The sequence below is a fragment of the Sapajus apella genome, unplaced genomic scaffold, assembly GCF_009761245.1.
Source record: "Sapajus apella isolate SASKATOON/1434 unplaced genomic scaffold, GSC_monkey_1.0 scaffold15, whole genome shotgun sequence".
Lineage (NCBI taxonomy): Eukaryota > Metazoa > Chordata > Mammalia > Primates > Cebidae > Sapajus > Sapajus apella.
In genome coordinates, this window is record NW_022436955.1 from 10886472 (window position 1) to 10912039 (window position 25568).

A 25568-nucleotide genomic window follows, 5' to 3' on the forward strand; every position below is an offset into this window, starting at 1 on the left:
TTTTTTTTTTTTTTTTGCCCTCTGAAGTGAATGAATTGAACCAAATAATTAATTTCTTTATATTATTATGAAAATACTTTTTTAAAAGTAGTTTTATCTTTATGGACCCCTGTACATGTCTCAGGGACCTCCAGGGGCTTAGAGACCACATTTTGAGAGCTGCTACATTGCTATGATGTTTTTAAGCTTGTCTTGAAACATTAAGTTACAGTTTTCATTTGTGGATGCATCTTTCTGGAGTGATTTTAATTTTACAATTATCATTCTGCTCCTTTAAAAAAATAATAACCTCATATAAGATTTGACTATAATCCTTTTCTGTGGCTCGAAAGGTGGGTCAGAATAGCTTTTTTAGTTTCAAGGTTTTGGAGCTCCCTCTTCTGTTGTGTTCACAAGGTACTATAAAACATGACATGCTTCCTGAGATCCATCCACTCTGCTTCCCTCCCCTATTCATATCTGGACCTTTTCTTTCCTTTTCATCTATGTCCCTCCTCCATTCAATGTAGATTCTACTCCCACTAATTTTTCACTGGTATGAGTCTTGTCCTGAAAGGGATCTTTGATTTATGACTTTTTTTTTTTTTTTTTTTTTTTTTTTCCTGAAATTGCACTCCCAGGAGAAAAGGGTGACCTTCTCAGAAGGTGGCTTTGCTCCTTGCCAGTGGGAGAACCATCTTTATGAAGCTCTGACTGACCACTGTATCTGGAAAGGAATGCCCAACTCTCCATATCTGTTAGAAGTTTCTTTTTTTTTTTTTTTTTTTTTTTTTTAAGGAAGAAAAAGAATTAAAAAAAAAAAAAAAAGAAAGAAAAAGAATACAGGAAAGGAAGAAAGAGGAAGAGGAAGAGGGAGAGAGAACAGGGGTGTTGCTTTATTGCCCGGGCTAGAATGCAGTCTAAAACTGGGTATGCCTGTAATTGTGTTTAATAATAGAGACATAAAAAAAAAATGAGGGAATAAAATAATTAACAAGCAGCCAACCAATATTTCATTTAAACCTGTAAATACGTGTGATGTAGTACTGATAAGAGTGTATATTTTGTGTATTTAAAGTGGAGAGTTCTATGAATGTTAATTAAGTCTACTTGTTCCAGATCTGAGTTCAAGTCCTGGATATCGATGTTAACATTCTGTCTCATTGATCTATCTAATATTGATGTTGAAGTCTCCCGCTATTATTGTGTGGGGGTCCAAGTCTCTTTGTAAGTCTTATATATCTGGGTATTTCTGTATTGGGTGCATATATGTTTAGGATCTTTAGCTCTTCTTGTTACATTGATCCTTTTATCTTTATGTAATATCCTTCTTTGCTTCTTTTGATCTTTATTGCTTTGAAATCTATTTTATCAGCAAAAATTGCAACTCCTGTTTTCTATTTATTTATTTTAGCTCTCCATTTGGTTGATAAATTTTTCACCATCCCTTTGTTTTGAGTCTTTATGTATCCTTGCATGTGAGATGGATCTGGATGTAGCATACCAATGGGTCTTGGCTTTTTTTGCCTGTCTGTGTCTTTGGATTGAGGGATTTAGTCAATTTAAATTTAAAATTAATAACAATATATGTGTGTTTGATACTGTCATTTAATGTTAGCTGGCTGTTTGCCCGTTAGTTGATGCAATTTCTTAAATATGTTGATGTTCTTTATTTTTTTGGTATTTTTTTAGAAAGGCTGATACTAGTTGTTCCTTTCTATTTGTAGTGGTTCTTTCAAAAGCTCTTGTAAAGCAGGCCTGGTGGTGATGAAATCTCTGAGTGCTTGCTTGTTCACAAAAGATTTTATTTTTCCTTCGCTTATGAAGCTTAGTTTGGCTGGATGTAAAATTCTGGGTTGAAAGTTTTTTTCTTTAAGGATGTTGAATATTGGCCCCCACTCTCTTCTGGCTTGTAGGGTTTCTACTGAGAGATCTGCTGTGAGTCTGATGGGCTTCCCTTTATGGGTAACCTGACCTTTCTCTCTGGCTGCCCTCAGTATTTTCTCTTTCATTTCAACCCTGGTGAATCTGGCAATTATGTGCCTTGAGGTTGGCCTTCTTGAGGAATATTTTTGTGGTGTTCTCTGTATTTCCTGGAGTTGAATATTGTCCTGCCTTGCTAGGTTGGGAAAGTTTTCCTGAATTGATTTATGACTTTTTAAAGCTTATGGGAGCTGGGGGCAGTGGCTCATGCCTGTAATACCACCACTTTGGGAGGCCAAGGCAGGTGGATCATCTGAGGTCAGGATTTTGAGACCAGCCGGGCCAACATGGTGAAACCCCGTCTCTACTAAAAATAAAAAAATTAGCCAGATGTGGTGGTGCACACCTTAATCCCACCTACCTGGGAGGATGAGGCAGGAGAATTGCTTAACCCCAGGAGGTAGAGGTTGCAGTGAGCCAAGATTGCATCACTGCACTCCAGCGTGGGCAACAAGAGTGAGATTCCATCTCAATAAATAAATAAATAAATAATAAAGTTTATGGGGCCTGGACTGCTCTAGCACCTTAAAACCTTGTTTCAATGCAGTCTCCTGGCACTTATCTGCAAATTGGATTCTGTTCTACAGAATCCAGTTTTGGTTTCTATTCTCAGCTTGGCCTACCACACTTGCCAGTGAGTTCGTACTGGTAATTTTGAGATTCTCCTCTCTTCAGTGCTGTTAGTAGTCTAGTTGACAGCCAGGCTCAGTGGCTCATGCCTATAATCCCAGCACTTTGGGAGGCCAAGACTGGTAGATCACCTGAGGTCAGGAGTTTGAGACCAGCCTGCTGAAACGCCATCTCTACCTAAAACACAAAAATTAGCCAGGTGTGGTGGTACACGCCTGTATTCACAGCTACTTGGAAAGCTGAGGCAGGAGAATTTCTTGAACTCAGGAGGCAGAGATTGCAGTGAGCTGAGATCATGCCACTGCACTCCAGCCTGGGCGGAAGCGCAAACAATAAAGAAGTCTAGTTGACTTTCCTCTACTTCTTCGTGTGTGTGTGTGTGTGTGTGTGTGTGTGTGTGTCTAGAATACACACACACATACTCTCACTTTCTCGCTCTCTTTAAATAAAGTTATACATGCAAAAAATATTTTTCCCTCGCTTAATGTCTTAGAGATTTTTCCATATGAGCATCTACAAATCGAACTCATTCTTTTTAATGGCTGTATTATGGTAATACTTGTGTAGCATTTACCCTGTGGCCAGGCACTCACTGTTCTATGTTTTGTATACACATATTAATTTAATTCTTATAACATCTTATGAATTAAGTACCATTGTTACCCCCATTTTACAGATGAGGCAACTGATGCACAGAGAGGTTAAGTGACTTGAACAAGGTCACAAATGTAGTATATTGCCTTTTGTATCAATGTATTATTATTTAGGCTGTCTAGTTGTATTTTTCTACTGATGGACCTTAGACAGTTTTCTATTTCTTTCTTTTTAATTTTTTTATTATCTTAAAACCTCTCTGAAATTCACATCCTTGTGCTATATTTTATATAACCTGGCAAAATTTTGTGGGCTATTATCCATAGAGCTAAATCCTAGCAGTGGGGTTGCTGAATATCTTTTGAAATTTTGTTCTGAGAACTTTTGGAGACTTTTAGTATATTGTTCAGGGAAATTAGAAAAACCCAAGGGCTCTATAAAACTAAGGTTCAGTGTCACTATTTTAGATCATATTGCTGCTTTTAAAAAGAAGATCTGATCTTATGAGGCTTGGATGTAGGACCTTTCACAGTTGGGATATGGGAGAAAGAAAGGCCTACTTTCACTGACTCTGCTATTTATCCAACCAGAGATCATAATATATCTACTGATGATCTCTTTTCAGAACTGGTGGAGTCTCTTTCATTGCAGGGATCTTATGCTGGAAAAATCCATTCCATTGGTGATGCCTTCAGAAATTTTAAAAATCTCCGATCCTTAGATTTGTCAAGGAATCTGATCACTAGCCTTAAGGTAAGTTCTATATTCTATGACCAGCCTGATCTGCCCAATTTTTTTTTTTTTTATGGGAAGAAATAAGAGATAGATCATGTCTGCTATAACAGTCTACCTGAGGGAAAAAAAAAAAAAGAAGAGATAGATCATGTCATCATGGGAAATATAGAATCTTCCCTTTAAATGATTCCCAACTAAATATAATTATTTACTACAAAATTCGTTCAACTTTGCAGTATATTTTAAATTGTTTGTTATAAAATATTGGGAGGGGAATTTCTTTTATACTTTGGGAAAACTATATTAAGATATCACTGCTGGCCGGGCTCAGTGGCTCACACCTGTAATCCCAGCATTTTGGAAGGCCAAGGCGGGTGGATCACAAGGTCAAGAGATCGAGAGCATCCTGGCCAACATGGTAAAACCCCACCTCTACTAAAAATACAAAAATTAGCTGGGCATGGTGGCATGTGCCTGTAATCCCAGATGCTCAGGAGGCTGATGTAGGAGAATCACTTGAGCCAGGGAGTCAGAGGTTGCAGTGAGCTGAGATTGTGCCACTGCACTCCAGCCTGGTGACAAAGCAAGACTCTATCTCAAATAAAATAAAATAAAAAGATATAACTGCCTAGGGCAACAGTATAAATTTTAATGTATATAAAAAATTATGAAGAACACTTCCAAATATAGATTCTCAGTCCCTACTGTGAGAATAGGTCTGATTTAGTAGGTCTAGGGTAGGCTCAGGACATACTCAGATAATTCTATTGATGTTGGTATATAAAGCATACATGGAGAAACACTGGCATGTGTTGTTATTGTGGATTTTTTCTAGGAGGAGGAGGAAGGTGTAGTCTTGGAAAAATTTAGGTCAGGGGATGGTGGAGTAGAGGGTAGTACAGTAAGACAGGAGGGACCAAACATGAACAGTATGCGTGTGGATTAGCAGACACACACAAAGAACTCTACAATCGTGAGTGTGCACACACAGAGATGCAAGTTTTGTTTTCTGTGGTTAGATCCCCAAATACTGCTTCTTCCACATGTTCCCCATTTTGCCTAAGCTCTGTACCTGTTTTGGCAAAGCCTTCCTTTTTTTTTTTTTTTTTTTTTGAGATGAAGTTTTGCTCTTATTGCCCAGGCTGGAGTGCAATGGTGTGATCTCAGCTCACTGCAACCTCTGCCTCCTGGGTTTAAGCGATTTTCCTGCCTCAGCCTCCTGGGAAGCTGGGATTACAGGCATGCACCACCACGCGTGGCTAATTTTGTATTTTTAGTAGAGATAGGGTTTCTCCATGTTGGTCAGGCTGGTCTTGAACTCCAGACCTCAGGTGATCTGCCTGCCTCAACCTCCCAAAGTGCTGGGATTACAGGCATGAGCCACTGTGCCTGGCAGCAAAGCCCTTCTATGCAAGACTGAGGGTGACAAAGACTCACAGATGCTATCCAGGATTAGTTACCAATCTCCTGGGTCATCTACCAGTTTTATACTTCCTAGGGATATTTGTTGAACAACACATCCAGACCCAAATCCCAAGGTTTAGCTAAGGGCCTAAAAGATCAAAAGCCCCAGCAAGATCAGATTTCCATCTAGGACTCTAAAATCAGCAACTCCAAATTCAACTAGGTCTTTAAGCCATTTATATTTGGCCTATCAGTTTCAGAAATAATTGGTTCTTTCAGAGGTGATAGGATCCAATTTAAAAAATGAAAAGATAAAATGTAAAAAGAAAGTATTAATTCAGAGTTGCTTAGGTCTCCTCTTTTGTTTATTCTTTTTCAGGCTAAAAAATTAAGTGAACATTGCTATAATTTGTTTTTATACTCCCTTTCTTTCCACTTCTGTAAATTGGATGAAAAAATTATTACGATTAATCAAATCAGGACTGGGCATGGTGACTCACGCCTGTAATCCCAGAGCTTTGGAAGGCTGAGGCAGGCAGATTGCTTGAGCCCAGGAGTTCAAGACCAGCCTGTGCAATATAGTGAGACCCCATCTCTATTTAAAAGAAATCAAGTTAACACATGTAATCAAAAAGAACATATATAAGACCCTCAGTACAGTGCTTGGCATATAGGAAGCACTCAGTAATGTTAGTTTTCTATATTTTTTGCATCTATTATTTTATTTTATTTATTTATTTTTCTAAGGCAGAGTCTCACTCTGTTGCCCAGGTTGGGGTGCAGTGGTGTGATCTCAGCTCAGTGCAACCTCCACCTCCCAGGTTCAAGAGATTCTCCTGACTCAGCCTCCTGAGTAGCTGGGATTACAGGTGCCTGCCACAACACCCAGCTAATATTTGTATTTTTAATAAAGATGGGGTTTTGGCCAGGTGCAGCAGTGGCTCATGCCTATAATCCCAGCACTTTGGGAGGCTGAGGTGGGTGGATCACATGGTTAGGAGTTTGAGACCAGCCTGGCCAACATGGTGAAACCCTGTCTCCACTAAAAATATAAAAATTAGCTGGGTGTGGTGGTGCATGCCTGTAATCTCAGCTACTCTGGAGGCTGAGGCAGGAGAATCGTTGGAACCAAGGAGGTGAAGGTTGCAGTGAGCCGAGATTGCACCACTGCACTCCAGCCTGGGAGACAAAGTGAGACTCTGTCTCATAAAAAAAGAAAAAAAAAAAGTTTCACTATGTTGGCCAGGCTGGTCTCAAACTCCTGACCTCAGGTGCTCCACCTGCCTTGGCCTCCCAAAGCGCTGGGATTATAGGTGTGAGCCACCGTGCCTAGCTGCACCTATGATTTTATATTAATCTTTAACAGTTCTGAATCCTTTTGTTTAATTTTCCTCGGAGAGAATGTTTTTTGATTATTCGTAGTGTAACTTTGGATAGTACATAAATTCATGCCAACTGGGAAAAGTGAGAGGAGGATAAAGTGTTTCCTTAGTTTTTACACTGAGAGACATTAAAAGATTACTTGAGCCAGGTGTGGTGGTTTATGCCTATAATCCCAGCACTTTGGGAAGCTGAGGCAGGAGGATTACTTGAAGCCAGGAGTTTGAGATTAGTCTGGGCAACAAAGCAAGATCCCATCTCTGCAAAACAAAAACAAAAACAAACAAACAAAAAGCCAGGTCAGCGCGGTGGCTCACGCCTGTAATCCCAGCACTTTGGGAGGCCGAGGCAGGCGGATCACAAGGTCAAGAGATCAAGACCATCCTGGCCAACATGGTGAAACCCCGTCTCTACTAAAAATAGAAAAATTAGTTGGGTATGGTGGCGCACACCTGTAGTCCCAGTTACCTGGGAGGCTGAGGCAGAAGAATCGCTTGAACCTGGGTGGTGGAGGTTGCAGTGAGCTGAGATTGCATCACTGCACTGCAGCCTGGCAACAGAGTGAGACTCAGTCTCAAAAAAAAAAAAAAAAAAAAGCCATAGCTGGTGACATGTGCCTGTAATCCCAGCTATTTGGGAGGCTGAAGCAGGAGGATCCCTTGTCCCAGAAGTTCGAGGCTGCAATGAGCCGTGTTCGTGCCACTGCACTCCAACCTGGATGACAGAGCAAAATTCTTTCTCGGAAAAAAACAAAAAAACAAAAAACTTGAGCTGGGCCATTAGACCATGAAAGATAGTCCTAATGGTGTACTGCCCTGAGAGTGAGGCCAAGGGCACTGATAGCTATTTTTAACCACTGACCCATTAACAATGTAGAAGTTAATGGAATTTGAGAGAAAAAAAAGAAATGCATCAAAGTATATACAGGGTTCTGTTTGGGAATGTTTTGTATCTATCTTTGAGTTTTCTAAATTTCTTGCAATGAGAAAATGATAATTTTAAATGAGAGGAGAATAAAAACATTATTTTATAAATACATAATGGAAAATAATTTTACCTTTCTGAAATAATTCTCAATGACAGAATTCCTTTTATGGCAAGCATTTTTACTATTGAAAGTACATGATTAACCAGGCACCGTGGCTCATGCCTGTAATCCCAACACTTTGGGTGGCCAAGCAGGAAAATTGCTTGAGCTCAGGAGTTCAAGACCAGCCTGGGCAGCATAGTGAGACCTTGTCTCCAGTAAAAATCAAAAAATAGCCACATATGGTGGCACATGCCTGTATTCCCAGCTACTCAGGGGCTGAGGCAAGAGGATCACTTGAGCCCAGGAGGTTGGGGCTGCAATGAGTTCTGATTGTGCCACTGTACTCCAGCCTGGGTGATAGAGTGATACCATGTCTTAAAAAAAAATTAAGTATGTGATTATACATATATGTACATGTTTTGAAATTGTCCTGAAACTTAGTGTTGGGCAAAAGCAGCTAACTAGCTAAATGCATAAGGTTGAAATAAATCTTTTCAATAGCAGGTTTCAGCCGAGGAAGAAAATTGTGGCTTTTCCTCCTTGAGTTTGCCAGATCTGATGGTACTGTTGCCAGTTAAGTAGCTGGTGAGGTTGCTAAATCCACAGAAAGAGTACTGAATAAGGAAGAACATTTCTACAAAGAACTGACTGATTGATTAAATGGGAAGCTTGTATGGTAGCAGGAACTCTGAAGAGAAAAACAAAGAAATAAGTTTGTTTTGTTTCCCTAAATAGACCTTTGACCATATACTTGAGGCACTGAGCTATAAGAACACAACACACACACACACACACACACACACACACACACACACACACACACACTTTTTTTTTAACCGTGCCCCTTTCCCCCAGAACCAGCTCTTTTGTTTACCTCCCTTCTTCTTGTAAATTAAGGTGCTTATGGGATCAGGAGAGGGGTTGGGACCAGAGTGAGAGAATGCTACTGTGGCTTGGCCACTGGGAAATAGCTGGCAAGGACTGGATTGGGTTGGGAGAATAACTGGAGAGCCAATAGAAGTGGAGAATTGACTCCAGATATTTGAATGTCAGATTTTGTAAAGAAGGAAATGTATCATATATGTGAATTATTTAAAGTATAGAACACCTAGTGCTCATGGACTGCAGTGGTCTTATTCCCAGACAAGTAAGTGGGAGTTCCAGCCCTGCCTTTCTCACAGGGGGCTCAGATAACATCCTTTTTTTTTTTTAAGCATGGAAAGTAATATACATCTCCACCTTTTTCTATGAGGTTCCTAGTCTTTACCAATATGCTGTTTCATAATGTGGTGTTTTCCTTGCAGGGAATCCAGTATTTATGTTCACTCCAAGACCTGAATTTATATTATAACAACATTCCTTCATTAGTGGAAGTGTCCCGTCTGCAACCTTTACCCTTCCTCAAAGAACTGGATTTGAGACTTAATCCTGTTGTAAGGAAAGATACAGATTATAGGCTTTTTGCTGTATACACATTACAAACTCTGGAGAAACTAGGTAAGACCTTCCTTCTCTGTTCCTTTCCCCAGAATCTTACTTTAAATCAGCTGCCCCTTAACCTTTTGGATGTTGGCCCAAAGTGTACACTGGCAGGATATATTTGTTTATTAGTCAATATTTATGTAACTCTTTTGTGTTGGCAGGATGTATGACGAGTTCTTTTATTGTTTAGTCAATGACAGTCTATGATTTTATCAGTTACTTCCAGCTTTAGTTTTCTTCAGTTGATGGTTTCACCGCCCCTTCCTCCTCAACACAAAATTTCCAGGTTGAGAATTGTTTTTCCAGGTGCCCCAACTTTGCAACTGTATTAGCAACAGAAAGCTAATACAATAATTCTTTGGGGCTTAGTTGGCAAGAAACAAGAAATATTCCTTCAAATGAGCTGGTCTGTATTTTCTTATTATTTCACTTTATTTATTTATTTATGAGGCAGCGTCAAGTGATCCTCCCATCTTAGTCTCCCAAATAGCCGAGACTACAGGCACGCACCACCACGGCCAGCTAATTTTTGTATTTTTTGTAGAGATGGGGTTTTACCATGTTGCCCAGGCTGGACTTATAATTTTATTGTTGAGTATACATTTCTTATTGATACAAAATTGGATTTCACATGGCCCTGGGAAAGTCATTGTAGAGAAACTAAGTAAACTCTTTCAGACAATGGTATGACTTTCAGCCCTAACTTTAGGTCTTTGAATTGTTTGCTGCTGCAAGCTCTGCTTTCCTGAAGGATTAGCTACAACTGTGAGGGTGTGGTCGCTATGGTTCCCTGTGGTCTCCCTGAGTTACTGTCTGCTCCAGTGACAACATAATAGCATTATTTTGTGACCTGTCTCTAACACTGTCAAGATGAGACTGGTCTTAATTTTTCCTCTGTGAATATGGTTTTCTGATTAACTACTAGTTATGGTTACACCAAAAAAAGAAACATGCTCAGACCATGGTTTTTGCCTCCAGATGACCGAGCTGTACGTGAAGGTGAGAGAAAAGCTGCCAAGCTACATTTTAGTCAGTTGGGCAACAGTGGAAATTTTCTTTTAGAGGTGGAAAAAAGGTAAGAAGATTCTTTACAAGATTTTTAAGTTTGGTTCTGGATATAGGACATAGTGAATTCCTGCTTAGCTTTCTTCATTTTCCAGCAGAAATTTCCCACAAATTATAAGAATCCTCAGATCAGGAATAAAAGTATCTATTCTGAAAACTGAGATTTATCTGGGATGATCATCTGGCCCTCAGTGGGTACATTCTTGTTTTCTTCAACTATTGGGTCTGCTCTGGGTATAATTGTAAATTCTCTAAAGTTGTTGCTCACAGGTAGAATACTATGAGATTAGTTATCCCCACAAATGCTTACCAACTCTTTCTCGGTAGAGTTATCAATCAGTTTGTGATCTTTTCCTATTGAATTAGGATTACATTATCATGGGCAAGATTGTTAAAGATAAATTTGTTAAAGGAAAGTAAGAGAAGCATTTCTCTTCAAAACAAAAAGTGAACAAACCTTGAGGCTCTAAAATTTCTGAATGGTAGCTTTGTCCATTTTTTGTTACTAAAATCCTATCAAAAGAAGGAAACATTGTCTTCTATCCTCAAACCTATACTTTTTAAAAAGTAGCTTTATTATTTAAAAAAAATAGATAGCAGTCCATTACAATTTTAATAATACAGAAAAGTACACTGAAAAAAGTCAAAATTACTTCATATCCTGCAATTGAGAGTTCACTGTTAGTAATGTTTGGTATACATCCTTCCAGATATCCTTGTACTATAGTCACATATAGATGTATCTATTAGCATTTTTTTTCTGATGACAAAGGTAATACATGCTTATTGTTGAGAATTTGGAAACTACAGAAAAAAACACAAGAGATAAAATAAGTAAGTCACAATCTTACCATTCAGAAAGAAACATTATATTCTGGTAAATATCTTTTTTTTTTTTGAGACAGAGTCTTACTCTGTCACCCAGGCTGGAGTGCAGTGGCACAATCTTGGCTCACTACAACCTCAACCTCCTGGATTCAAGTGATTCTCCTGCCTCAGCCTCCTGTGTAGCTGGGATTATAGGTGCACACCACTACCTAGCTTCCCATTTTTAATTTAACGAGATATCATGAACATGTCCCCACAACATTATTCTTATATCCTTCTTAAGAATAAGTCTTTTATTTGTTTGTTTATTGCTTTTACCTCTACTACTAGAACATAAACTCCATGAGAACAAGGATCTGTTGGTCTTACTTATTACAGTATTCCTAGTTGCTAGAACCATGTCTGGAATACAGATGTTGCTAAGAAATAATGTGATGAATGATGAATGAATGAAGTCAATGCCTGTTGGTCTGAGATCCTTTCCTTTTCCAGTGACTTTGCTGTCTCTGCTCTGATCCATTATATATTTTATAGTGTAGCCTTCAGTGAACATTCTTAGTTTCCTATTTTTTAAAATCAGATTTATTGAGGTTACTTTGCATAGAACATTCATTCTTTAGACAAAAATTGAATGCTTCTAAAACACTGTATTTTATATATATATATATTTTTTTTTTTTGGGGGGGGGCACAGAGTCTTGCTCTGTCACCAGGCACCAGGCTGGAATGCAGTGGCGTGATCCTAGCTCACTGCAACCTCTGCCTCCCGGTTTCAAGCAATTCTCCTGCCTCAGCCTCCCGAGTAGCTGGGACTACAGGCGCGCGCCACCATGCCCGCTAATTTTTGTATTTTTTAGTAGAGACGGGGTTTCACCATGTTGGCCACGATGGTCTCGATCTCTTGACCTTGTGCTCTGCCTGCCTTGGCCTCCCAAAGTGCTGGGATTACAGGCGTGAGCCACTGCACCCGGCCTGTATTACATATTTTATGGATTAATTCCTATTTTAAATGCATTGGGTATTATTTACTACAAAAATACAGATATTAATTAATGTATAACAGAATAAACTTTCTAATATGGCAAATAATTAATTACATCATTATCTGTTTAGTTACCATAAAAAGATTGTAAAACTCGCCGGGCACGGTGGCTCACGCCTGTAATCCCAGCACTTTGGGAGGCCGAGGCGGGTGGATCACGAGGTCAAGAGATCGAGACCATCCTGGTCAACATGGTGAAACCCTGTCTCTACTAAAAATACAAAAAATTAGCTGGGCATGGTGGCGCATGCCTGTAATCCCAGCTACTCAGGAGGCTGAGGGAGGAGAATTGCCTGAACCCAGGAGGCGGAGGTTGCGGTGAGCCGAGATCACGCCATTGCACTCCAGCCTGGGCAACAAGAGCGAAACTCCGTCTCAAAAAAAAAAAAAAAAAAAAAGATTGTAAAACTGGAAGCAAAATGTTACTCAAGTACCCTGTATTACTATTAATATCTTATAAGTTCTCAAACCTTGGGTGAAGTTTTTTTGGTAAACCTTTCTGAGTCCCAGTTCCCCCACCTATAAATGGAGATAATAACAAGTAGGGGGCCTTTTATGATTACATGAAATGGTGATTGTAAAGCATCTGGTACATAGAGTCTAGGCTTTGTGTGCTTAGTATACTACCCAAGGTACCTACCTGCCTTTCTTGGCTGTTTTTCTAACTAATGGTTATAATTGTCTCCTCTATAATTCTTGCTAACAGAACCTTCCCTTCTGTGTCCTAACTATGAGTATTTTAATTCAAAAGAAACTATTCTACTCCCTCAATTCAGATCTAAGTTTGTATCAAGAAAACAGAGTATCTAAGTTTTAAATCTTCTGGCTTTCACACTTTACAAGCTGAACTATATACTGTCCTCTCATATTTCCCAGTATAAATATTACTTTTTAAAAAAACAAAGTATGGCTTTAACGGAATTATTTGTGAAAGATAATTTTTTTTCTTTCTCCTGAGATGGAGTCTTGCTCTGTCATCCAGGCTGGAATACAGTGGCGCAGTCTTGGCTCACTGCCATCTCCATCTCCCGAGTTCAAGCAATTCTCCTGCCTCAGCCTCCCGAGTAGCTGGGACTACAGGTGCATGCCACCACGCCTGGCTAATTTTTGTATTTTTAGTAGAGCCTAATATTGTATTTGTTTTTTTGGGTTTGTTTTTTTTTTTTTGTATCTTGTATTTTTTTTTTATTTGTATTTTTAGTAGAGACTAAAATTTTTAGTTTCGCCATGTTGGCCAGGCTGGTCTCAAACTCCTGACCTCATGATCTGCCCGCCTTTACCTCCCAAAGTTCTGTGATTACAGGTATGAGCCACTGCACCCACCTGAAACACAATTAAATTAATATATTCTAGAGCATTTGAGAAAAATCTGGGCTGGGTGCAGTGGCTCACACCTGTAATCCCAGCACTTTGGGAGGCCAAGGTGGGCAGATCATGAGGTCAGGAGTTTGAGACCAGCCTGGCCAACATGGTGAAACTTCATCTCTACTAAAATTACAAAAAATTAGCCAGGTGTGGTGGTACATGCCTGTAATCCCAGCTACTGGGGGGCTGAGACAGGAGAATCGCTTGAACCCGGGAGGCGGAGGTTTCAGTGAGCTAAGATCCAGCCTGGGTGACAGAGGGAGACTCCATTTCAAAAAGAAAAAAGAAAAAGAAAAATCTTAACACCATAAACTGTTTTCTAAACAGCATTTATTGGTGATCTCAGAAGCCCCCTTTTTCTTTAATTTTAAATAAATTATTCTATGTGGGCAGCTCTAGGGAGAAGACAATGAAAAACTGTGTAACAGATGAATGCTCTGCATCAAAAGTCAGTGCTAATGTTGACAGCAGGATTGAAATGGGTAAGTTTTCTCTCTGTGATTGTAATATAATTAAAACATCAGTTATCTCAGCTGTCATAGCCAATATAAGATGAAGACACATAGTTGAGAAAGAACAGATTTGAAGCAAGCACAGGTTTACTGGCTGTGTTTTTCTTCCATCCTCTCACTGCCAGAAGGACCTTACAGAGCAGGTCTAACCCAGAGCTCATCAAAGCACAGGCTATACTTGGAAAGTTCGATTTCATTTACATCACTTTACATCATTAGTACACCCAGAAAATTACATTACATCAGTGATGATTTCATTAGTCAGAGACTGGCAACTCATTTGCATACATGCAGCTTATACCCTGGGCTTTCTGGGCTACCCACCCAAGAACCTTTGCAGCTGTGGAATCTCTTGTGTTTGGGATATATTCCTGGGGAATGTTTACTATACTCCTGTAAATACAATTGATAAGCCAGTATGATTAAAGTGGTTATGCCAGGCTGGGTGTGGTGGCTCATGCCTGTAATCCCAGCACTTTGGGAGGCCGAGGCGGGCAGATCACCTGAAATCGGGAGTTTGATACCAGTCTGACCAATGTGGAGAAACCCCATCTCTCTACCAAAAATACAAAATTAGCCAGGCATGGTGGTGCATGCCTGTAATCCCAGCTACTTGGGCGGTTAAGACATGAGAATCACTTGAACCCAGGAGGTAGAGGTTGCAGGGAACTGAAATTGCACCATTGCAGTCCAGCCTGGGCAACAAAAGTGAAACTCCATCTCAAAAATAAATAAAGAAATAAATAATAAAGTGGTTATGCCACATTAATGGTCATGCCACAGGCTGGAAGAAAGCTTTCCACCAGAGAAGTTGCAACCAGTGAATCCTTGTGGATTAGCTTGGCACTGTCAGATAAATCAAGTGACCTTCTACTTGAGAAAATGTTCTTTGATCTCAGTGCTTCTTCCCTTGGAAAGATCTAGTGAATTATACACTAACTCTGAAAATCAATTCCTAAAAGCCCAGCAATAACTTTAGTAGATTGACTCTACACTGCAGTTTAGACATTAAGGATTTTCAGTTTATAACATATATTTTATTTTCCTGATTTCTTATCATTTATTGACAAATCATTTTTACTGTATTTTATGAAAAAATAAGACACAGGCCAGGCACAGTGGCTTACACCTGTAATCCCAGCACTTTGGGAGGCTGAGATGGGTAGATCATTTGAGGCCAGGAATTCAAGACCTTCCTGGCCAACATGGTAAAACCCCTTCTCTACTAAAAATATAAAAAGTAGCCAGACGTGGTGGCACACACTTGTAATCCCAGCTACTTGGATGGTTGAGGCATAAGACTTGATTGATCCTGGGAGATGGAGGTTGCAGTGAGCCAAGATCATGCCACTGCACTCCAGCATGGTTGACAGAGTGAGACTCTGTCTCAAAAAACAAATAAAAAGACATAATGAGGTGTGATTTTAATGTTCATTTCTTGGATATCCCAGTACATATAAATATTGGAAGTATGGATTACTTTATTTCATTTTAAATAGGATTTTTTTATATTTTAAAATTGACACAATTTTATTTTAATAATTTTGGAAAAGACTGAAAAGCATGAAAAACAACAGTTTAGTCACTCATAAGCCCATCCCCTAAAAAGAATCCTTTTGTATACAGGGTTCCTTGGTATACTGCCTTTGGTATACAGCCTAGTCTTTTTTTCTAGGTACAGGCATTTATATATCCATTTCCAGTCAGAGAAAAATACACTAAGGCATAATTTGACTGCATCTTTTTGTATGAGCTAAATTAGACTTCATTTATGCCTTATTACTTCATTAACATATTTTAAAAGTCTGAAAATGCACCGTCTCTTCTAAGAACAAACTGTTTTGCTAGAGGGCCCATTTCTAAAGGTTCTTAGAAGCTCCAGCTGTTCCCTGGATTTTTTTTTAATATAAAACTTATTTTACTGCTTTGAAACGTTAAGGAGCTTTGTTTTTCACCAAAAATTGTGTTTGTGCTGGATTCCCTGGAGAGTGTTGCCAGTAAGCACTGTTGGTAATCCAATATGATCAAAGTGGTTATGCCATGTTAATGGCCATGCCACAGGCTAGGAGAAAACTTTCTGGAGAACACCTCTCACTAGCTCAGTTGTTCACAGTGATGTTTTCCCACCAATCATTTCAAATGGGCAATGAACCTCCACTATCTTGGATCTTCCTCTTAGTCTCCTAACCACATAATCTTTGACTCTTTGAAAGGTTCCTCTCTCTCTTCCCATATCCCCAAAATAGGCAGAAATAGGCTATATCTTCAGACTCTCCTATTTTTTCTCTACTCTTTGCCCCTATTGATCTCGTGTATTTTATAGCTTTATTTATAAATATATCAATTATTTTATTTTATTTTTTGAGGCGGATCTCATTCTGTTGCCCAGGTGAGAGTACAGTGGTACAATCTCAGCTCACTGCAACCTCTGCCTCCTGGGCTCAAGCCATCCTCCCACTTCAACCTCCCGAGTAGGTGGGACTACAGATGTGTGCCACCATGCCCAGCTAAGTTTTATATTTTTTTGTAGAGAGGGGATTTTGTCATGTTGCCCAGGCTGATCTTGAACTCCTGAGCTCAAGCTATTTACCCTCCTCAGCCTCCCAAAGTGCTAGGATTATAGGTGTGAGCCACTGTGCCCAGCCTGTTTTATTTATTTATATTTATTTTATATTATTTCCTCATATCTTAAATATATTGGTCTAGCTTTGACAACTGGCACCAGTCTCTTTCTGCACCAGGCTCATATTTCTGTTGACCAACTAGTAATATATACTTGGAATCAACACTGTTTAACTTTCTAAACATGTCCAAAGCTAAACATGTCCAAAATAACCTCCAAACCAAACAAACAAACAAATGAGCCCCTCCCCACCCAGACCTAAACAGCTCTTAGGGTTTCATCAGTGTTACCACAACTTTCCCATCACCCTGACCCAGAATCATGTTAGGATTTGATGCTGCTACTCCTCTGAGCTGAATGTTTCTGCCCTATACTATGATACAAATTGACGAGCCTTTCTTTCCTTTCTTTCTTTTTTTTTTTTTGAGACAGGGTCTCTCTCTGTCACCCAGGCTGTAGTGCAGTGGTGGGATCTTGGCTCACTGCCACCTCCACTTCCCTAGGGAAGTCAAACTCTGGTCCATCTGTCATCAAAGTCCTCTTAACCGTTACATGATACTGCTTCCCAGTCTCTTCCTCCTTCAATTCATTTTGAACTTTGCTGCCAGATTAATTCTTTTAAAACACGGCTGTGATAATTCATTATGCTTGCCTGCTCAAAAACTTCTCTGGCTCCCACTCCCCTACTAAATTAAGCCTAAATTCCTTTACTTGTCATATAAGACTCCCCTAAGCTCTATCTGTAATTTGTCTCTTCAGCCTAAACTGAAATCTTATCTTCTGTTTATCAGCTACAATGTCCAGTACTCAATCACACCACTCCTTCCTCCCCAAATAGTCTTTCGTTTCTCCCTCCTCTGTCCCTAAACTAATGCTGTCCCTCTGCTTGTAATGCTTTACTCAAATCCTACCCAAAGCCCAACCATTTATTGAAACTTTTTTTTTTTTTTTTTTGAGATGGAGTCTTGCTCTGTTGCCCAGGCTGGAGTGCAATGGTGCGATCTTGGCTCACTGCAACCTTCGCCTCCTGGATTCAAGCAATTCTCATGCCTCAGCCTGCCAAGCAGCTGGGATTACAGATGTGCGCCACCACATCTAGCTAATTTTTGTATTTGTAGTAGAAATGGAGTTTCACCATGTTGGCCAGGCTGGTCTCAAATTCCTGACCTCAGGTGTTCCACCCACCTTGGCTTCCCAAAGTGCTGGGATTACAGGCGTGAGCCACCACACCCAGCCAAAACTTTTTTTTTTTTTTTTTTGAAACAGAGTCTCAGTTGCTCAGGCTGGAGTGCAGTGGTGCCATCTTGGCTTATTGTAACCTCCACTTCCCAAGTTCAAGCAATTGTCTCAGCCTCCCGAGTACCTGGGATTACAGGTGTGCACCACCAGGCCCAGCTAATTTTTGTGTTTTTAGTAGAGACAGGGTTTTACCATGTTGGCCAGGCTGGTCTGGAACTCCCGACATCAAGTGATCCACCCACCTGGGCCTCCCAAAGTGCTGGGATTACAGATGTGAGCCACTGCATCTGGCCAATAATCTGATTTTTAAAACATACTTTATTTTTTAGAACAGTTTTAGACTCAAAGCAAAATTGAGCAGACAGTAGAGTTCCCATATATCCTACTAGCACACATGTACAGCCTCCCCTACTATGAACATCCTGCCCCAGAGTGGTACATTTGTTACAATCAGGTAAACCTGTACTGAAACACTGAAGTCCATAGTTTACATTAGGTTTCACTCTTGGTGGTACATTCTATGGGTTTGATGAATGTATAATGACATGTATCTACCATTGTAGTATCATACAAAAATAGCTTCACTGCCCTGTGAATTCTCTGTGCTTGCCTATTCATTCCTTCATCCTCTGTAATCCCTGGCAACCACTGATCTTTTTACTGTCTCCATAGTATTGCCTTTTCCAGAATGTCATGTAGTTGGAATCACTCAGTATGTGGCCTTTCAGATTGTCTTCTTTCACTTAGCAATATACACTTAAGTTTCTTCCATGCCTTTTCATGGCTTGACAGTACATTTCTTCTTAGTGCTGAATAATATTTTATTGTCTGGATGTACCACAGTTTATTTATCTACTCACCCACTGAAAGACATCTTGGTTGCTTCCAAGTTTTGGCAATTATGACTAGAACTGTTATAAACAACCTTGTGCAGGTTTTTGTGTGGGCATAAGTTTTCAACTCATTTGTGTAATTACCAAAGAACATGATTGCTGGATCATATAACAGTATGTTGAGCTTTGTAAGAAACTGCCAAATTGTTCCAATATAATCTTTTTAAGATGTCTTTATATACTGAGTTTAGTTCTTAAATTGCAGTTTCTCAAACTGGACTCCTATTCTCAGAGTTTATTAGAACATTGAGCTTGAGAAACACTGATGTCCCTGGTGACATGCTATAGAAGCCCAGTGTGTGGTGGGGCAATGGAGAAAGGTTTTGTGGCAGATAGGGAAACAAAGCCATCAGACCTTACAGGCTGGAGAGCAATGGGGTGGTCTGAAAAGAGGAGCAGCACGTATTGGTTGGTGAGGTTGGTGTGAATTACTGTGAGGAAGTGGTAAGGAGCATGGTAAGTCGTGAAGAAAGCCATGTGTCAGTGTGGTTTAGTTGGAAGGTTTATGTTGGGTAGAAGGCTGATTCTGGAGAACAACTAATACCTTACTAAGAATAATTTACATTTATCCTTTAGGTACTAGTTGAAAAGGACCTAATTCACTCATTTAGCCAGTTGTCTTTTCCTTTAAATAGAGTCCTACCTAAATATACTGATCTTATTCTAAAATAACAAGGAAAAATTCACCACAGCCAACCTCAGTGGCTCATTCCTGTGTCTAGCAGATGTGTCAAGATCTTCTTTATAACTCATTGAAATCCATCCTATTTCAACATGTTGATCCATGTCATCTCTTGCTTTAGCCGTAATGGAGTTTTGGCTGAATAAAAATTAGCTCGGAATACCAAAGGCTTCTCAAAATAGTCACTTGAAACAAGATAGTTCATTTCTCTCTCATGTAGAAAACTAGATGTTGACAATCTAGTGCTGTCATGGGGAAAGTTCTAAGAGGAGAACAACGAATATGGGAGTAGCGCAGTTAGCAATCTCTGCCAGTGGAAATGAGAGCAATTCAGCAAAGAAGTGCGTATCTACTGGGCAAATCTTGTGTTAGGGGCTAAGCAGACAAGGAAATGATTAATATAGTGTCACATCTTCACATACTCTGGAGAGTATTTATTACAGCTAATTAAGTCACAAGTAGGCTTCACTGTGAGACAAGAGCTCCACTGTGGCAGAGATACAGAGGGATGTTCGAGGAAAGGTGGTTGCAGTTAGTACTCTTTGCAGGCCTGGGAAAAGGCTGCACAAGAGAGAAAACACTTCAGTTGGGCATTCAAATAGAATTCAGTGGGCATAGTTGAGGGAAAAATGCATTCAATGTAGAGGGAAAAGCAGCAGCAAAGTCAGGTGAGACAGATCAGGAAATTGACTCAGCTTTTGGCTGGAGATAAGGCCAAGTTGCAAAGGGCCTCTTTAGTAATTATGTTCATTTTCTTCCCTTGAAAATAGGTAATAATTAAGTATTTCTTAGAGGTGAGGCAGGCTTAAATGTGTGATTTTGAGAGGTAAGCTAGATTTAGTTAGTGGGAGGTAACGAGGACCTGTCCTAGGAGGGCAATGGTAAAATAAATGCAGACCAGGAAGCACAGATTAAGTCCTACAGATTAAGTCCTGGAGAATATGAAAAGAAAGCCTGGATACAAAACATGAAGTATTTTCACCTGCAGTGTTTTGCTATATAGTTCAAACTTCAGAAGAATAGAATTGCTTTTTTTTTTCTTTTTTTTTGAGACAGAGTTTCGCTCTTGTTACCCAGGCTGGAGTGCAATGGCGTGATCTCGGCTCACCGCAACCTCCGCCTCCTGGTTTCAGGCAATTCTCCTGCCTCAGCCTCCTGAGTAGCTGGGATTACAGGCACGCGCCACCATGCCCAGCTAATTTTTTGCAGTTTTAGTAGAGGCGGGGTTTCACCATGTTGACCAGGATGGTCTCGATCTCTTGACCTCGTGATCCACCCGCCTCGGCCTCCCAAAGTGCTGGGATTACAGGCGTGAGCCACCGCGCCCGGCCAGAAGAATAGAATTTCTGAATAAAAGACATAACTATTATTTAAAGGGGGAGAGAACATAAGGTCACTAAGAGTACACACAGTTTGTGCATGATGGGAAAAAAATCACCTCACTAATTTCCTTTAAAAATTATCATATCTGCAATAGTTATTACATGTTAATATTTTAAAAGTCAGGGATTGTGTTGTTTTTATTGGTGATTAGCAATTTGAGACTGGGTACAGTGGCACATGCCTGTGATCCCAGCACTTTGGGAGGCCAAGGTGGGCAGATCACGAGGTCAAGAGATCGGGACCATCCTGGCTAACACGGTGAAACCTCGTCTCTACTAAAAATACAAAAAATTAGCCGGCCATGGTGGTGGCACGCCTGTAGTCCCAGCTACTCAGGAGGCTGAAGCAGAAGAATCCCGGCGGTTGCAATGAGCTGAGATCACGCTACTGCACTCCAGCCTGGGCAACAGAGCGAGACTCTGTCTCAAAAAAAATAAAAAAGTAAAATTATAAAACAGGAAGAAACATTAAAATTTATTTGTCACTTTTTTTGTGAATATATGTATTAAACTAACATCAAAATTTGAAAGGTGAACTGCAAACTAGTAACGGGATTTTCTTCTTTCAGAGATGGAGTCTTGCTGTCACCCGGGCTGGAGTGCAGTGGTGTGATCTCAGCTCACTGCAACATCTGCCTCCTGGGTTCAAGCAATTCTCCTGCCTCAGACTCTCAAGTAGCTGGGATTACAGGCATCCACCACCATGCCCGGCTAATTTTTGTATTTTTAGTAGAGATGGGGTTTCACAATGTTGTCCAGGGTGCTCTCAAACTCCTGACCTCATGTGATCCACCCACCTCAGCCTCCTAAAGTGCTGGAATTACAGGTGTGAGCCACAGTGCCTGGCCCTAACAGGATTTTTTAAATGAAAATGGAACATTATTTCCTTTACTTTTTTAAAATTATTTTTCTTTCATTAGAAAATAAATCTTGCCAGGCATGGTGGCTCATGCCTGTAATCCTAACATTTTCAGCACCGAGGCTAGCAGATCGCTTGAGCCCAGGGGTTTTAGACCCACCTGGGTAACACAGAGAGACCCTGTCTCTATTTTTAGAAAATTGTTTTTAATGTAAAATAAAAATATAGAAAACAAATATTATTCAAAGTAATATACAGAGTGTTCTAATTTTTTTTCCTTCTTTTCCAGAGACAGAGTTGCTCTGTTGCCCAGGCTGGAGTGCAGTGGCGTGATCTCTGCTCACTGCAACCTCCACCTCCCGGGTTCAAGCAGCTTTCCTGTCTCAGCCTATCGAGTAGCTGGGATTACAGGCGCGGGCCACCATTCCTGGCTAATTTTTATATTTTTAGTAGAGACAGAGTTTCACCATGTTGGCCAGGCTGGTCTCAAATTCCTGACTTCATGATGCACCCACCTCAGTTTCCTAAAGTCCTGGGATTACAGGCGTGAGCCACCATGCCCGGCCATAAATTTGAATTTATATAGAGATCCTAAAGTACTACTGATAAATATATTTAAGCTCATGGTGAATATTTCCAGCCCCATCACTAAGTTGATTAATTATTTTACAAGGATTTTATAAATAACAGGGAATGATATTTCCACATTCTCTGTGTGGTAACCAATAAAACAAGAACCTCCCTAATAGCATTAGAGAGGAATAAAACAAAATAACCTGTAAAAAATATATTGGGAGACCTAAAGATTTAGCATTCTTCTCCATGAAATAAGTCCTGACTAGTTTCTCTCTTTTTACAAAAGAGAGAAAGCAAGGCAGAAAAAGGCTGGTTTGAAATAGTCAATCAGTGCTGACTGCTGATTAGTATCCTAGAGATGTGCAATGCCAGGAGTCTATTCCCAGCATCTCCCTTTTTAGTTGGAGATTATTGAATTGGTATCAACGTTAATTATTTATTCGCTTAGGAAATGTGTGAAATATTTGCCTTCCACTCAGTTTCTGTTGAGCACTTCATAATTTATGAAGCCATTTCAAATCCATTTTTTTAACCTGGCTCAACCCTAAGAGATAGGCAGTTTAGATTTTATCATCTCTGTTTTCCAAATGAAGCGAGAGATGTAGAGAGGTTAAGTGATTTGCCCAAGTTCACGTGGTCTCCAAGTGGTGGCACCAGAACTAGCACTCAATCTTGTAACTTTCCTTCTAGTATCTTTCCATTAGACATGCTGCCTTTGAAGTCTGGTCAGTGCTTCATTGTATGCCTTTTCTTTTAACACAGACTCAAACAAAGGACTTTTTATTCCCTTCCCCAACCGGGAAATAAAGGATTCCCTAAGTACTTCTGCAACCCAGGGCAATGGTACACCCGATCAGAAATTAGACACCTTCCCACTGGGGACACAGGTAATGTATTCACTCTCGGGCGGATATGTTGACTAGTCAATGATTAATACTGATAATTTAATGGGCTCTCAATTATTTATGAAGGTTTCAGAGGACTTGTTGGATGAAGCCAATTTAGACCTTTTTAAAGGAAAGGGCAGGACAGAATGCAGAGTGCCTTCTCCATTAATTTCAATCTCCCATTTCCCTCTCTCCCACTAACTTGTTATCTAATGTCATGCATTTATACATATAACTTTAGCATATCTATGACAGGTGTTTCGGTCCTCAAACAAGAATGCAACTGTTACAGTTTTTGACTGGTTTTAAATTTTCTCTTCTCTATCCAAAATCTCCATCTCCTGTTGCCTTGCTTCTTACATTTTCTACCTCTACCTTTTAATACTGAGTCTTACATTTCAAAGATGGCTTTCCCAAAGCTGCCTCTGCAGTATAACAAAAAAAGCAAAGTTTAAGGGGTAGAGATGGCATGGAAGTTGTGGGCAATGGGAAGATAGAGATCATGCAAGATGGGGGAGGAGTGAAAAATAAGTTTTTAGTGAAAAAATTGGTGAGAGAAGGGTTGCAACCATTTTATAAGACTTGTTCGTGTGAGCGAATGTGATACAAGGAGTAGAATTGACTACTTTATATTCACCTTCTCCCTTTCTGTGCCCTTTCTTTGATACATTTATGAGCAATAAAATTGTAGGAAATAGCCAGGAAGAGAAAGAAAAGCAACAAAGGTTCTGATTAATCCATAATTTGGATAATCAAGATTGAATTAGTAAAGTGAGTACTGTTCAGTGTGGATATATAATAACTTCATCTTTTAAAAAGATAAGCATTTAATCAGTTTCTTTGTTTTTGGAGATTCTACTTGAGTGACTTAGAAACAATCTCAGTTACCATTTTTAAAACCATATTGACTTAAGGAAATGGAGACAAACAGTATTGCAATCTCCAGTTAAATAGCACTTCTTAGATAAAAAAGCACACAAAAAACTTCTCTGAAATTACTTCTTAAAGTGAGAAAAAAGGAAATTGAATAGCTTGCTATATCTTTTTAGTTTAAGTAATAAGGAAGTGGGATTTCTTTCTCTCCATGACTATCAAAAAGATACTTAATACTTTTAAGATAATTTTTTTAAAAGCAAACCCTAGATGGTTCTCCGTTTTGCTTTAATCCTTGCTTAGTTATGCTTCTGATTAATTTTCAGCCTATTAAAACCCCCTTAGCTACTGTGGTTCATAGCTTTACCAGCCAGTAAAATAAGTCTGAGAGTCCTTTAAACAGAAAAAGCAGTTGGAAAGTAGCCGTTGTCTGACTTCTATGCTGAGCTATCTAAAGCAGAGAAAATACAGTCATTGTTTACTATGTCCTTTACCTCCTAAGGATATTCAAGCAACTCTGGAATCTCCTTGTACTGTGACTGTTTTAAAATAGACTTAAACTGGACCTTTGCTTAAAGGTCTGATTCCCTAGCTTGCAAGGATAGTCTTTCCCATTAATAGGAAAGTATTCTTGGGCCGGGCGCGGTGGCTCAAGCCTATAATCCCAGCACTTTGGGAGGCCGAGGCGGGTGGATCACAAGGTCAAGAGATGGAGACCATCCTGGTCAACATGGTGAAACCCCGTCTCTACTAAAGCTACAAAAAAATTAGCTTGGCATGGTGGCGCGTGTCTGTAGTCCCAGCTACTCAGGAGGCTGAGGCAGGAGAATTGCCTGAACTCAGGAGGCGGAGGTTGCGGTGAGCCGAGATCGCGCCATTGCACTCCAGCCTGGGTAACAAGAGCGAAACTCCGTCTCAAAAAAAAAAAAATAGGAAAGTATTCTGAACCCCTGGTCTAATAAGCTCACATTTGAACGCACATGGACTTCCTTCTACCTAAACTTTCTTTTTTTAGACACAGGAAGTGGCAAGAAGGGAGATGCCAAGTGACAATCACCAGGAAGATGGTAAATATTTTGCTCACTGAGTATTTTTCCCCCCACACTAATCAGAAAAGTCTGGATGTGATGGGATTTGGGAGATGAAGATGTCTCAATATGGGGGCCCTATTTAGCCAACTAATTTCTGCTTTCATGAAAGACTGTCCTGGATGACTAGTAACCTGTGGGACTTTTCTGCTTAAAGCGTAAATATTCTGGCCGGGCTCGGTGGCTCACGCCTATAATCCCAGCCCTTTGGGAGGCCGAGGCGCGTGGATCACGAGGTCAAGAGATCGAGACCATCCTGGTCAACATGGTGAAACCCCGTCTCTACTAAAAATACAAAAAAATCAGCTGGGCATGGTGGCGCGTGCCTGTAGTCCTGGCTACTCAGGAGGCTGAGGCAGGAGAATTGCCTGAACCCGGGAGGCGGAGGTTGCGGTGAGCCGAGATCGCGCCATTGCACTCCAACCTGGGTAATAAGAG

At 40.1% G+C, this 25568-nt stretch overlaps 1 protein-coding gene across 5 annotated transcripts in view; it reads left to right on the forward strand.

Moving 5' to 3' along the window:
* LRRC36 (leucine rich repeat containing 36) overlaps positions 1-25568 on the forward strand; it is a 57302-nt gene that overhangs the window by 5967 nt on the left and 25767 nt on the right. For all 5 annotated transcript variants that reach the window (XM_032284235.1, XM_032284238.1, XM_032284239.1 and 2 more), the window contains exons 2-7: positions 3812-3939; positions 9040-9232; positions 10196-10292; positions 13910-13998; positions 23045-23169; positions 25058-25109. In XM_032284235.1, coding sequence (XP_032140126.1) covers positions 3812-3939; positions 9040-9232; positions 10196-10292; positions 13910-13998; positions 23045-23169; positions 25058-25109 — 684 coding nt within the window. The remainder of the gene's footprint in view (positions 1-3811; positions 3940-9039; positions 9233-10195; positions 10293-13909; positions 13999-23044; positions 23170-25057; positions 25110-25568) is intronic.